The 15,552-nt window shown below is 38.7% G+C and overlaps 1 protein-coding gene across 5 annotated transcripts in view; it reads right to left on the bottom strand.

Moving 5' to 3' along the window:
• The window catches only part of RAPH1 (Ras association (RalGDS/AF-6) and pleckstrin homology domains 1), a 110,882-nt gene that overhangs the window by 9,008 nt on the left and 86,322 nt on the right, over window positions 1–15,552 (bottom strand). For all 5 annotated transcript variants that reach the window (XM_032754826.2, XM_032754824.2, XM_058439343.1 and 2 more), the window contains 6 exons: window positions 13,449–13,514; window positions 11,379–11,522; window positions 10,380–10,490; window positions 4,607–4,705; window positions 3,832–3,952; window positions 756–898 (listed from right to left, as the gene is read on the bottom strand). In XM_032754826.2, coding sequence (XP_032610717.2) covers window positions 756–898; window positions 3,832–3,952; window positions 4,607–4,705; window positions 10,380–10,490; window positions 11,379–11,522; window positions 13,449–13,514 — 684 coding nt within the window. The remainder of the gene's footprint in view (window positions 1–755; window positions 899–3,831; window positions 3,953–4,606; window positions 4,706–10,379; window positions 10,491–11,378; window positions 11,523–13,448; window positions 13,515–15,552) is intronic.

Here is a 15,552-nt window from a genome sequence, read left to right as displayed (position 1 = left end):
GGGAGGGAGGGAGAGAAGTGAGAGGAGGGAAGGAAGGAAGGAAGAAAAGAAAAAAAAAAAGGCTGGGCACGGTGGCTCACGGCTGTAATCCCAGCACTCTGGGAGGCTGAGGCAGGTGGATCACGAAGTCAAGAGGTCGAAACCATCCTGGACAACACGGTGCAACCCTGTCTCTACTAAAAATACAAAAATTAGCTGGGCGTGGTAGCATGTGCCTATAATCCCAGCTACTCAGGAGGCTGAGGCAGGAGAATCGTTTGAACCCGGGAGGCGGAGGTTGCAGTGAGCTGAAATGGCGCCACTGCACTCCAGCCTGGCGACAGAGTGAGACTCTGTCAAAAAAAAAAAAAAGAGGAAAGAAGAGAGACAACTGTACACATCTTCTCTAGAATTTAGGGCATTCGCAATAGATGGTGTTTTGCCATCCAAACTGCTTAAGGGTGGAAAGGAAGAAATTGTTATTTCTTAAAAATCTGAGCCACTGATAAAAGAATTAAACAAATTGCGTTTTTTTAAAATTTTTTTGAGATTTTAAGTCATTAGAGCCAATTTGTAAATATTCATTTCCAAGGGGAAGTCAAATCAACAGGTCTCTCTGAACTGTCTTTACCCATTACAATTAGGAAGATTGAAAATTAACAAAGGAGACCAAAATAAGGCCAAATAAGATCCCCGATAAAGACATGAGAGAGCAACAATTTAAACCCAAAAGAATACCACAGAATTTTCAATGTAAATTAAAACGAAGCTGTTACCTTGCTGGACTCTTCCAGCTGAGTGCCTCGTTTCCAGGCTTCAGAGAATATGGAGCTCACGGTGCTCTGGGAACGGACGTGTCCTGCTGGCTGGGTGTCAGAAACTCCACTATCAGACTGATTGGAGTGATTTGACTGAGACTCTGTTTAAAATAGTTTTTTAAACATAGGTTTAAAAGAGTCAGTATTCTGACAGCATTCATATGTATGTCTAGTTAGATCTTTTACACAAGGTCAAGTGCTGTGTAGAACAGCACCAAGTTATTTTACTCATTTCATCATAAACACAGCCAGTATTTTCTACTAGAAAACTTCCCTTACCTTGGAATTAATAAGAAATCTCAGATTAGTTTTAAATACTTCACCATGAGAGACTGATAATTATAATAAATGATTCACATAACATTATTGGTATCCTGACATCCAGTCTTGCATGAAATCAACTCTAAACAATAAAAGAATTAATGAACCATCAGTAGAGGAGTCTCTCAATCATGTCTGCATTACATTCAGCATCAGCCTTTTTAATACCCCTGCCCTAAGGTCACCCCAGAATTGTAACTTAGGAATTCAGATCTATACACAATGATTATTTCCTTTCTTCTAGCAATGAACAATACTTAGAATTTGACCCTCTAGTGGGAAGTGTGTTTCCTAGGGATTTAGGTATTGGCCCCATAGGGTGGCAGCTGTGCTGTATCCTGGCCTGTCAGCAAGGCACAAAAAAGTTTTGAAAGGAGTGGGGCCTGGTGGGAATGGCTGTGAGCATACAGTGTCTCTTTGCCGCCTGAGCGAGGAGGCTGAGGTGGGAGGATCATTTGAGCCCAGGAGACTTAAGTGAGCTATGATAACACCACCGCATTCCAGCCTGGGTGATGGGAGAGGGAGGAAGGAAAGGGAAAGGGAACCATGTTCTGGAAGGGTTGCTGGTTTTTTTTTTTTTTTTTCCATTTTAATAAATATTCTCTTAGAATAGTTTTAAGATATCTACATATTAGATATTTGAATATGAGAAGAGTTTTAGCACAGAATTCCTATATACCCGGCATCCAGTTTACCCATTTAGCAATATGTTTGGTTTTAAAGAAATTCTCCTTTGGGAAAAAAGTGTCCTCTTTTAATTTTATTCCCTTTTCCCCACTATTAACATGTTACATTACTATACTACATTTGTCACAACTAAGGAAATGTCCTGCTACTATTAACTACGCTCCACACTTTATTCGGATTTCACTAGTTTTTCCCTCATGTGCCTTTTCTGATCCAGGACACCATGTTAGAGTTAGTCATCATGTCTCCTATAACAGCTTCTCAGAATTTCCTGTTTTTGATGACTTAAGACAGTTTTGAGGAATAGTGGTCAGGTATCTTGTAGACTGTCTCTCAGTTTTGGTTTGTCTGATGCTTTTTCTCTTGATTAGTCTGAGTTTATGGAACTCGGGGAGGAAGATCATAGAGGAAAAAAGACATCTCACACACTATGTCAAAGGTCCCTATAACCAATATGACTTAGATATTGACCTTGACCACGTGGTTGTGGCAGTGTTTGTCAGGTTTCTCCACTGTGAAGTTACCCCTAATCCCCGCTCCATAATCACTGGAAGCAAGTCACTAAGCACAGTCCACACTTGAGGATTGAAGAGGTAAGCTCCACTTCCTTCAGGACAAAGTGTCTTCATAAATCATTTAGAAATCTACACAGGACAGTTGTCTCCTCTTCCCCACTTATTTATTCAATGATTTATTTACATCGGTATAAACTCATGGATATTTATGTCCATGGCCTATACTACATTACTTATTGTATTGCTCAAATTGTTCCAGCTTTGACCTTTGGAGCTTTCAGACTGGCTCCTCTGTGTATCCCTTTGACATATTCTCATCTTGTGTTTTGTCAGACAGGGTCTCGTTCTGTTGCACAAGCTGGAGCGCAGTGGTGTGATTATAGCTCACTGCAGCCTTGAACTTTTGGGCTCAAGCAATCCTCCTGCCTCAGCCTCCTGAGTTGCTAGGACTATGTGTACTACCAAGTCTGGCTAATTAAAAAAAAAAAAAAAAGTTGTAGAGATGGGGTCTTGCTGTGCTGCCCAGGCTGGTTTTGAACTCCTGGGCTCAAGTGATCCCTTAACCTAGGCCTCCCAAAGCATTGACATTACAGGCGTGATCCACTGCGCCTGGCCCTACTGTTGTTTTTTAAGCATTCCTTTACTTTCTGGCATTACAAGATGCTCCAGGCTCATCTTGTATATATTCGCTCCTGCAGCCCTATAATCAGCCATTTCTCTATTTCTCTTGACAGCCTTGGGTTTTTTTTTATTTTTTTATTTTTTTAAGAATGGTATTAGAAACCATGATCTATTTAAGCAGCATCCTTGGCCAAAATTTAATAAAACAAAAAAACAAAAAGAAACCTCTATGATCTAGGGACTGGGTATTCTCATTGTTCCTGGGGTATCACTGCTTCTAGTCCTCAGTGGACAGCACTAGGAAATGTGTATATACACATTCTAAATTTGTTTTTACTTAATAGAGATGAAATAGTCATACAGCTTTTAAATATACTACTAAAGTTATTATTTCATCACATCCAATGCAAAAATTTAAAAATTCTGCTTTTAGATGACATGGATCTCATTCATGAAACATTTTGAATTGAAAGAAGATTTATGTTAAGATGTAATCATAGCACGCACTTGTTTAAAGGATATAGGAATCTGAAGGAGTGCAGCTTCTTCATGGATTCTGAGTACAAAGATTCTTTCCAAGTAATGTTTTATCCCAAATTATGCATTAACAGTGTCCAGCAGTATGTATGTTTTGAATAAATTTTATAAATATAAATAACAAAACTGGCTTTAGAAATCTATATACTGATTTTTCACTTCAAATACATTTGTGAACTAGCCCATGATACTGTACCCTCTAGCAATTTTTAAAAAGGCATCTATTGATTATAATTTAGGAATTAAGTATGGCTCCGGTTTTTAAGAATCAAGTTGAAATTTCCAGGTCTATCAGTCTCTACAGAGACCTTCATATTAATTGCAAAATAGTGCTTTGAAGCATTTTGAACTACCTGGGATGCTGGAAGAACTGGATCCTGATTTAATACTGGAGCTGGATAAGGAAGTCCAATCATAGGCTGACTCTGTCCTCTTCAAGGCTTCTTGGTAGTTCATATAGAGCTGCTTCCCATACTAAAGAGAAGACAGGAAATGGTGACATCTAAACTTTACTGAGTATGATACAGAAGGATAAGGTAAAATGGGGGACATATTTCTGTTTAATGATTGATGGTCTGTATTAAAATTAATACCTATGATACTTCAAAAATTCCTCTAATACCATAAATTATAATCTATTCTCATTTCTCCTCATTTTTAGAGGGGCAGCAAGAAGTCAACACTTGATTCTATTCATTATAAACATTAATGTTTTTTCACCCCAAATTCTTGATCCAAGGGCAGCTTTTTAGCACTCTTCAGGATACTGCTCCAAATGTGGTTGGTAAATGATCATTACTTAAAGTAATTTAATTTTTCCAAAACTTACTTTGCTTAGGCTAAACTCTACTATTTAAGAATCATATAATGCATTCTCCAAAGCCAAAATAAATCACTTTGATACTACACAAGCTTTTACCAGCAGTATTATTCCAAGTATACCAAATGTTAAAAGTTTATCCCTATAAACAAGGAAAAAAGACAACATTTAAAACTTGAAACTTAGGCCTGAAAAACCTAGGCACTGGCAAATCCATGAACATGAAATAGAATAGTTGTCAAGACAACAAAAACTATATCATCGACAAACACCTCATTATTCCATCATCAAATCAAAAGGAGACATGCCTTTGCAATGCGGATCCCATTGACCCACTGATGCAGTGTCCTCACATCATCACAACAAAGGTATTTGATATATTGAGATTTCTTCTGGATTTGTGGATGCTGTAAGATTAAAGACAAAATCCAACTAAGTCCCTTGGAGAACTAAAGAAAAACAAACTTTATCAAAGCTTAAACATATTCTGACAAGTTACAGGTCATTAGATTAATGGCCAATACATTTATGCTTCTTATATGGCCATAAGGCCAAATAAAATAGCCCATAAGAATTTTTACAAAGTAAATGAGAAAGAAACTTTTGTGAAATTTTAGGTCAAGATGTCCAAGTTAAAATAGATCTTCACATCTTGAGAAATTCCCAAACATTCCTTCTACATTTCAAAGAAACAAAGTTCATCAAGGTTAACAAAGTCCATAGAATTCTCCATCTATAAGATTATGGAAAAGGAAGAGAACGTTTAATTTCACTTTCAACCCACTGAAATTATGGGTGCAGAAGACTCCAAATCAGAGAGGGACTTTGACAAAGCTTCAGTGTCTAGAGGTGAGGTGAATTACTGGGCTGGGTACACCAAGCCTATGGCACAGCACCTGGGACAAGAATCTACAGTCACACCTGTCACAGGTGAGTACAGCCCTGTAGGCCCCACTCTCTACCAAACTACAGGGCTGCAGCACTTGCCTCCAGGGGACACGTAGATGTCAACAGCATCATCACATTTCGTTTTCACAACCCACTGTACTTTTCAGTTGAGGCTTGGATGAGAGGTGACTGACTTAACCTTGGCTACAAAATCCAGGTGTTAGGAATATGTTTAAGGATTTTTAACACCACTGAGCCTCAACCACTAGGTCCTTGGAAAGAAAAGCCCTAAATCACACTTGTTCTGAATGTAATGACTTATGATTACCGCATCTCTTTTCAACTATTCTGAAAACCAAAAAACTAATGGCTATAATTTGCCTGGAAAAAATTTTAAATTTGTGTTCAGTTATAAGAAAGAAAAAGGCCAGACGTGGTGGCTCAGGCCTGTAATCCCAGCACTTTGGGAGGCCAAGGCGGGTGGATCAAGGGGTCAGGAGTTCGAGACCAACCTGACCAACATGGTGAAACCCTGTCTCTATTAAAAATACAAAAATTAGTTGGACATGGTGGTGCATGCCTGTAATCCCAGCTACTCAGGAGGCTGACACAGGAGAATCGCTTAAACCCGGGAGGCAGAGGTTGCAGTGAGCCAAGATCGTGCCACCGCACTCCAGCCTGGGTGACAGAGCGAGACTTCATCTCCAAAAAAAAAAAAAAAAAAAAAAAAAAAGAAAAAAAGCTTTAAAAGAATTTAGTTTTCCAAAATTCCCCAATCATATTCATTTGTTGTGAAAATCCATGAGCTCAATAAAATAAGCAATTTAAATAAGTTTTCAATGCATCCAGAATAGATGGCCACCAACAGAAGTTATGTATCTGCATTGTTAAAGATCAGTCACTTTGGTCTACAATGAGGGAAAAAAAAAAGGAAACCCATTAATTCTATTCTTTGTTTTTCAGAGCTCAGCTCCTGTAACATTTAATACCAAAACCAATTTTCTTGTTGAAGGTTATAGTCAGTTTTAAACAATAAACCCTCAACAATAAGAGGTTAGCAAAATAATACCTAACAGTCTTCCCTCCTGATAATATAGGCCCTCTCTTGGAATATGCTCCTTGTCCATGGTAAATTACATTATAATAAACCATAATAGTGATCTTGAAAAAGCAAAGGAGGGCAGACAGAGAAGTATGTATTCTTCTATAAAAGGAGGAAGGGGGTTTTACCTCATTCATTCATTCAACAGATACTTATTGAGAACTATTTGTCAGGTGCTTCAAGTAGGTTTAGTGATGAGCAAAACAAAAGCTATAGTTTGTGCAGAAGATAAAATAGGCTAACTGAAAAGAGCTCTGTTAGTGTTGCCAGTGAGGGCTTAAGAGACTGTTCTGCTTCATGGAGGCACTGTCTGCAGGGCAAGGTTCAGAGATCTTCAGGCTGCTTTAGATGGCTCACAACTGCATCACCACCCCCTCCCTTCATGGTGGTTTGCAAACTCGACTGCATGGGTGTTCAACTGTAGCAGAAGCCCAAGTGTGCATGTGTGCTTCTATGCGTTCTGCACAAAAAGAGGTTTTTTTTTTTTTTTAATCAAAACAACATCTGGGAAAATCAAAGAGAAATTATCTTCCACCCTGTTCTCCTCATCTCTCTAACCGGGGAATACAGATAATAACCTGAAGAGTACTATGGTGTAAGTATGAGTCTTTTTAAGTCAAGTATCAGATTACTGCTAGTTTAAAATTCCTTTTAGAACCTCAAAACATTTTTTCATTCTCTCACATAATAAAGGCATTCATTACTTTCCTTATGGTCATCCAGGCTCTGTACAAGTACTTCTGCAAATTGTCTGTTCTGCTAATATATTATTTTATTAAAAGTGGCATTTATTGCACCCTTGCTATGTACTAGACACTATGTAAAATATTTCACATACTTCACATTTTTCATTAAATACTCACAAAACCCCTCTGAGTTACATATTATTATCTCCACGTTCCAAGAAGAAAGCAAGGCACAGAGTAAGGTTAAAACAGCACTCAAAATTGCTTCCGATAAGTGAAAGGTAGTACTAGAATTTGAACCCATGCAATCTCATCCCAGAGTGCATGCTTTTAACTACTATTTCATACTACTGCCTTATTAAAATGTGCCCCTTTGAATCTGCTACCTCTGCTCCGTTTTTCCCCACAATATTATGCTGTCATTTTAAAAATTATACCAGGGTTAAGAGGAAGGCTGGAGGAGACATTCATTGCTAAAAACCAGAAGCTCCACATTTAGATTCTTAAGAGAGTCCAGAGAACATATAATGAAATTGCTCCCAAAACAGATGACTACCTATTAAGAAAGAAAGGTCAACATTTCATTTTTAAAATGACGCTGACAGGTTGAGTGCAGGCCCCTATGGCCAGCTCCTCCTCCCCACTTCTTTCCTGGCAGAGCCTTACCTCTCACCTATATCCCACAGGGTGTGAATTCTGACTGGTGTAAGCCAACCATAGTAGTTTTATTCCCTTGTCAGTCATCGGCTTGTCAGCAGAAAATGTACTCTGGGCCAGTAACTCTCAAAAGGAGGGTGGTTGAGTAACTGCTGTGAAATAGTTCCTCCCTCTTATAAAAGACAAATACAGGGAGCAATAATCCCTCTTCTGCTGGCTGGATTTTACTGGGTCTACATGTGATGCATAGAACTGCAGCAGCCATCTTGGGACTGTGAGGTGAATCAGCCTGAGAATAAGCTGATACGCGGGAAGTAGAACAAGGAAAGATGGAAAGAATTTGAGTTCTCACTGACAATCTTGAGCCACTGAAATAACCAACCAACTCTTACTGTTTTCATGTTATGAGATTCCCCCATTTTTTTTTTTTTTTTTTTTTTTTTGAGATGGAGTCTCGCTCTGTCGCCCAGGCTGGAGTGCAGTGGCGCAATCTCGGCTCACTGCAAGCTCCGCCTCCCGGGTTCACGCCATTCTCCTGCCTCAGCCTCTCCGAGTAGCTGGGACTACAGGCGCCCGCCACCACGCCCGGCTAATTTTTTGTATTTTTAGTAGAGACGGGGTTTCACCGTGGTCTTGATCTCCTGACCTCGTGATCCGCCCGCCTCGGCCTCCCAAAGTGCTGGGATTACAAGCGTGAGCCACCGCGCCCGGCCTAACTTTCTTTTATGTGGACTATGTCTACTGATATTGAAGGAGTTAAAAATGTACCACCCTGGCATATACTGACTAAGTTAAAAGACACTTGAAAAACAGCTGGTACAGAAGATCACTCTGACCTTCATGCTATTTCTTAAAAGCCTTAGAAGATGAAATTACCATGCAAAAGATGCGTTCTCAATACTAGAAAGCGACAATATCTTTCTCCTCAGGGATGAGAAGTTGAAACCAACAGAATTCTGTACAGACCTTGTTAAAATAACTCGTATCTTTAAGGCTTCACATATAATTTAGTTGCTTCTTCACAAATTATTCTTTGTCCAATCCAGTATACAAGTAATTATGCTTTTCTCCTGTCGATCTCTTATGTCAATTTAATTTGTGTGCCCAGCTAGGACCCTAAGAGTATGGAAGTGAAGTTTTTCCACCCCAGCAATACTTACATTATAAATTAAAACTAAGAAAAAATTAAACTACAAGAATACACAGGCCAGGCCAGGCACAGTAGCTCATGCCTAGAATCCCAGCACTTCAGCAGACTGAGGTAGGCGGATCACTTGAGGCCAGCCTGACCAACACTAACTTCACTAGCGTGAAGGTACCATCACATGTCATATAACCTCTTAGAAACATATACATATGTGAGAGAATGAAAGTTCAAGAGGCAAATAACATCTTAGCGTTATTAAATAATTTTGACATCATGGTCTTAGGGACTGACTCTCAGGAGACTGTGGACCTCATTTTGAAAACTGCTGAATTAAGCTACTTTGTACTGACTTTTAAAAAATTATTTGCACCTAAAGGTACCTAAAATGATACAGTGGTGTTCCCCAAAAACACAATTATGTAATAAAAGGTTACCATTATGGCCAGGAGCAGTGGCTCTGCCTGTAATCCTAGCACTCTGGGAAGCCTAGGCAGGCAGATGGCTTGAGGCCAGGAGTCTGTGACTAGCCTAGGCAACATGACTAGTCCCTGTCTCTACAAAAAAACACAAAAATTAGCTGGGTGTGGTGGCATGTGCCTGAAGTCCCAGCTACTTGGGAGACTGAGCTGGAAAGATCGCTGGAGCCTGAGAAGTCGAGGCTACAGTGAGCTGTGATCGCGCCACTGCACTCCAGCCCAGGTGACAGAGCAAGACCCTGCCTCAAAAAAAAAAAAAAAAAAAAAAAGGTTGCTATTACAATGTACTGAACTTTTATCAAAGCAATCAAAACTCCAAAATCCTAAAATCCTAAAACTCCCAAACTAATGGCAGTCCCCAAACTAAAGTGACAATTCTCAGAGAAAAGTGAAATTAAACATGATGATATGAACATGTAGACCTAAGTAGTTACCAAGGAATTACAAAGATGGAGCTAATGAAAAAAAAAAAATTATCTCCCTAATTTTCTTGAATTTTGTATGTCATTTTTATCAGTGTTCTAATAGATCACTATAAATTTGCTTAAAATGTCCGTTCTTCTCAGAAGTACAGATATAATCATTGCAAGAAGTACAAAAGCTTGAATAAAGAAGAAAAAAAACCTTCCTAAAAACAGCTCAGGTCACAATACATGCATGGACTATCGTGACTATAGTTCAGGGAAAAAAAAGAGACAAAAATTATTTCTGGACCAGATGACAGCCAGTCTGATTTGAACTTGGACACAGTGCCCTCTGATGGTTTGCTGAGTAAGTACAGGAAAAGAACTAAAGCACATTTATGACCTACATTCGGCTCTAAGTTTTCCTAAAATAAGCCTGGTGTTAAATGAGAATCTCAAATTTATAATCAAATACATTTTATATCTCACAACTCAAAGCTTACAATCTAATATTCACTCCTTACCTAGAGATACTTGGCTCAGGGTCTGCTATGATATAGCACATGCCTCTTTTCCTTACCACACTTCACCATTCTTTTTTAAACTTTGAGAATAAAGCAAAAACAGTATAATTGGTGGAATCTCAACAGTTCTAAAATGTCCAATAACCTGCTCTATGTCTAACATCAATTAAAATTCCTAAAAAGAAATACGTGTTTACCTTCAGCACCAGACAATAGTCTGTAGGTGCTTTGTATTTGTTCCGATAGTCCTGGCCATAATAAACGTTGACGTGATCCAGCTGGAGAAAGCACACCAGATCCCGAGAGACCTAAGATAAAAACACCAAAAAGATAAAATTAATAATGCCAAACAAGCAAATATACCTGGTTAACATTTTCTAGGTGAGAATCAAAACTACTTTTGCTAATACTAAATAGAAATTATTGCTATTTACACAAGACAATGAAATGCTCCATAAATGTTTCTTCTTTAATCATTAACGTAACAAAAAAAGTAGCCCATTTTACTTACTGTTTTGTCATTCACAATGAACACTAACTTGTTAAGGAGTGTTGGCATTTTAAAGATACTATTAATATAGTCTAGCACATTAAAACCAATATTGTATAATAGAGCTCTCTGGAAAGAACAAGAAAAGGTAGTTCAGTGCCTATAATGCATATGTAAAGTACAGTGATTTGCAACTGGTTGGGGGGAGGTTTTCACCAGTTAAATAGGGGCAACAATATATGCTCATAGGACCGTTGTGAAGACTAGATGAGCTAATACTGTAAAAAAGTTTAAAACAGTCTTGGTGCCAATAAGCATGGAAGTGATAGCTACATCAGGGTGGCCCTTAGCAGAAGAAGCATATTACCCAAACAAGATAAAAAAGCCTGTAATCCCAGAGAGCTGTGCTGTTCTTCCCAAACAAAAATAAACAAAACTACTCCAGAAAGAGTCCCCAAAAAACAACAAATAAAACTATGATTTCAAATTTGGTAAAGAGAACTGAGATAGGCTCAACTAGTGACCAGAGAAGTAAGAACTTTCAGGTTTCTTCTTCTTTATAATAGATTAATAAACAAAGCAATATTCTATGTCTTCCACGAATTGAAACAAATCATAGCCTGGGTTCACCTTATCAGCATACTCAATACAAATGAAAAGCAATTAGCATAATGAGGAAGTTCAAATTCCAACAGAAGGGACACACCTTTGCTTTTCCTTTAGGAACATAGTAGATACCAGATGCTCGCAAGAGAAAATAACGCTTTTTCCAGGACTTCTTGCCATCATCCTTCAACCAAAGGACTCCTTCAATTTCTGGTACAGTTACAGAACTTCCACAAAAACATTCCTAAAATAACAAGATTATTTGGAAAGAGTTATGATCGTTGGATTCTCAGAACAAAGTTGTGTTTACTCCTGTGAAATGAATGACAGTTATTAAACCAAAATGGTTTTATATTAAAACCAAGCTGCTAATTTAACCTCAATTAGAACTTTCCAGCCAGGTGTAGTGGCTCATGCCTGTAATCCCAGCACTTTGGGAAGCCGAAGCGGGCGGATCACTTGAGGTCAGGAGTTCAAGACCAGCCTGGCCAACATAGTGAAACCACGTCTCTACTTAAAAAAAAAGCCGGGCATGGTGGCGCGAGCCTGTAGTCCCAGTTATGTGGGCAGCTGAGGCACAAAAATTGCTTGAACCTGGGAGGCGGAGATTGCAGTGAGCTGAGATCGCACCACTGCACTCCAGCCTGGGCAACAAAGCGAGACTGTCTCAAAACAAAAACAAAACCAAAAAACACTTTCTATTCTAAACACAATATGAATTTGGAACTACTATGGCAATCCTAAAATGTTTATTAAATAAAAATGCCAGTCATACATGTAATACTGAATTTTTACCTACAAACTTTTAACTAAAACACTGTTTCGGAGAAAAACTAAGTTGACACATTAACTGAGTTGCATATAACAGTAGTTAAATACCTTTGTAAACAGCATAGTTACACTAAATTTAATGAAACTGTCAGGGCAAACCAAGCATTAGACTTTATTTTTTCTCTACATTTAGATTAGCTGTCAAACTAAACAGGAATATATTTTAAAAGAATGCAACGTGCTAAGTGTATGATTAAACTTTAAGAATTTAAAAACTATCCATTTATGTGACTCTAAGACAAAGAGGGCATTTATTTAAAAAATACTTAATACTAAGTTGAAAGGACTATAAACACTCAAAATTCTAAGTTCTAAACACCATGCTTTGATAAAAATCCAATATTAAATAAATCAATCATGTATTTGTGAAAGAAAAGAGAAATCCTCAGAAAACACTAATATAGGACATTTGGGCCTAAATTAATTTCTTTCTCCTCAAAGTACAGAAAAATTAGGAATTAGAAGGCGGATTTTTACTTAACTGTAGCTAGCATCACTATGAAAACTGAATGTCGATCTTCGCTTCCTAATTGCCTTGCTGGTAAGTAAGGGTTTATTCAGGTTTTCAAGTATACTAACTTATTTGATTTTAGTTCTTTAAAATCAGCCAAAAATTCAATTACGTTTTTCCAAAAAATGATCATGATTTTAAAAATTATTTAATTATTTAAGGATAAGGCTGGAAATAATTTGTGAACAGCTAATTATATTCAAATTTCTCTCTGAGTAAGCAGATAAAAACAGCAAAACCACATCCTTCATTGACCAGCCATCTCTCCCACTTGGCAGCCCCTAAAAGCTCATTATTCTTAGATCACTAGAATATGGCTTGGCAAAATAATTGTTTTTAAAAGGGTCTTCAGTGGCCTAACACGTTCACACAGTTGAAGTCTCTCCCTCATACTATCAAAGAATACACAGGCTTCTTTAGTTAAAATTGTAACTACAAATATAGAACACTGACATACTTGACTTCAAAAAGGTACTTTTTATTTTATTTATTTATTTGTTTTATTGAGACAGAGTCTCACTCTGTTGCCAGGCTGGAATGCAGTGGCACGATCTCGGCTCACTGCAACCTCCGCATCCCAGGTTCAAGCAATTCTCTGCCTCAGCCTCCTGAGTAGCTGGGATTACAGGCACCCACCACCACGCCTGGCTAATTTTTATATTTTTTAATAGACAGGGTTTCACCATCTTGGGCAGGCTGGTCTTGAACTCCTGACCTTGTGATTCACTCGCCTCAGCCTCCTGAAGTGTTGGGATTACAGGCGTGAGCCACCACACCTGGCCTAATATTTTAATTTTTAAATGTGCAGGAAAATGGGGGGTGTCATACCTCCAAGAGGACTTCTTTGTTTCTATCTGCCATCTCAGCTGTTTCCTTTTTCCCCAAAAGATAATTCTGGAAAAACAAATATATGGAAGGGATGGGTAGGGGAGAAAAGAAGAAGATTAAAGCATGAATCCATTCTGTTATTCCCTTGGCACAGGTGTGTGTATGTTTTCTTCTAGAGAAATAGCAACTCTAATTTCTGTTGGTATAGGGTAGAATAAACTTTGAAAAGTTACCTGTATATGGGCATCATCACTAAAATGCTTAACACCAGTCTCCTCCTTGCCTGTCCACTTGTCATAAACTGTCCTTACCCAGACTGTGAGGTGGTATTACATTCAACAGCTGGCAAATATGTTTTGGGATATCTAATGAAAGCTACAGTTAAAGGATCTGAAAGGTTTAGAAATTCATAAGTACAACAAGTAAGGCATATTTCCTTAAAATATACTGATCTAGGTGCAGAAAATTTATGTTCTGGCTTTTTAAGAAGAAATCCTGTATTCTCTGGGACTCATTTATTAATAATCTCATTTACTTGACTCAACTAAAAATCTGAATTCTGGCTGGGCGCAGTGGCTCACACCTGTAATCCCAGCACTCTGGGAGGCCGAGGCGGGTGGATCACGAGGTCAGAAGTTCGAGACCAGCCTGACCAACACGGTGAAACACCATCTCTACTAAAAATACAAAATTAGCCGGGTGTGGCAGCACGCACCTGTAGTCCCAGCTACTCAGGAGGCTGAGGTAGGAGAATCGCTTGGAGGCGGAGGTTGCAGTGAGCCAAGATCACGCCACTCACTCCAGCCTGGGCAACAGAGCGAGACTCCGTCTCAAAAAACAAACAAACAAACAAACAAATCAAACTAAAGTCTACTCATTAGTACACAGTCATCCCTTGTTGTCCATAGGAGATTGATTCTAGGACCTCCTCTGTATACCAAAATCTGCTGATGCTTAAGTCACTTATAAAAATGGGGTCACATTTGCATATAACCTATGCACATTCTCCCTTGTACTTTAAATAATCTCTAGATTACTTATAATACCTAATACAATGCCTACATATCATTTAATTTGCATGAATTCAATGCAGTACTCAAGCGTGGCATATTCAAGTTTTGTTTTTTGGAACTTGGAATTATTTTTCTGAATATTTTAGATCTGCAGTTGGGCGAATCCACAGATGCAGAACCCATGGATATACAGGGCTGACTGTAATTTTTTTTCTTTTTCTTTTTTTTTTTTCTTGGAGACGGAGTCACGCTCTGTCACCCAGGCTGGAGTGCAGTGGCACAATCTCGGCTCACTGCAAGCTCCGACTCCTGGATTCACGCGATTCTCCTGCCTCAGCCTCCCGAGTAGCTGGGATTACAGGCGCCCACCACCACGCCCAGCTAATTTTTTGTATTTTTAGTAGAGATGGGGTTTCACCATGTTAGCCAGGATGGTCTTGATCTCCTGACCTTGTGATCCATCCACCTCGGCCTCCCAAAGTGCTGGGATTACAGGAGTGAGCCACTGCACCTGGCCTGTAATTATCTTTCAGAACTGCCTAGAAAAAGATCTGTTGATACCCCCAAATATGTATTCTTCACTAAAACATCCAGAAAAGATGTGTCATGGTTAAGCCATCTGAAGCATAACTACGCAATATCTTTAACACTGCTGCTATTTTTCCTCATTACTACTTTTTATTGTGGAGTTGTTTTCCCTCACCTGCTGAATTTTGTAAAATGTCTAGGTATTGGGAAGTATTAACTCAAACATTATTTTGGAATAAGGAAAGATGTCAAATAAATCAAAGTATGTTTATTAGAATGTAGAGCCATTTGTAATCAAGGTTACTGGGATGTTTAAAAAGTAATTCCAAAATAAGTGTCAACTGGATAAATGGCTGGAGTAGAGAAGTACTTTTCTTTGATGAGATGACAAACTCACCAAATAAACAGCTAGGTTCAACACAGCTCTGGATTACAGAGCCAAAAGACCCGGTAACTCACTAGAGCTATACTTCTGCTTCCAAAAGGGCTCACCCCATCTGGTTCTGGAGGACTGGGAACCTCTTTGGGGCCTAACATGTGGGCACCAGCTGACTTTCCACCTC

The sequence above is a fragment of the Hylobates moloch genome, unplaced genomic scaffold (assembly GCF_009828535.3).
Source record: "Hylobates moloch isolate HMO894 unplaced genomic scaffold, HMol_V3 SCAFFOLD_1, whole genome shotgun sequence".
NCBI classification, from domain to species: Eukaryota; Metazoa; Chordata; class Mammalia; order Primates; family Hylobatidae; genus Hylobates; species Hylobates moloch.
Note: the sequence above shows the minus strand (reverse complement) of the source record. Positions and strands in the feature narration are given on the sequence as shown.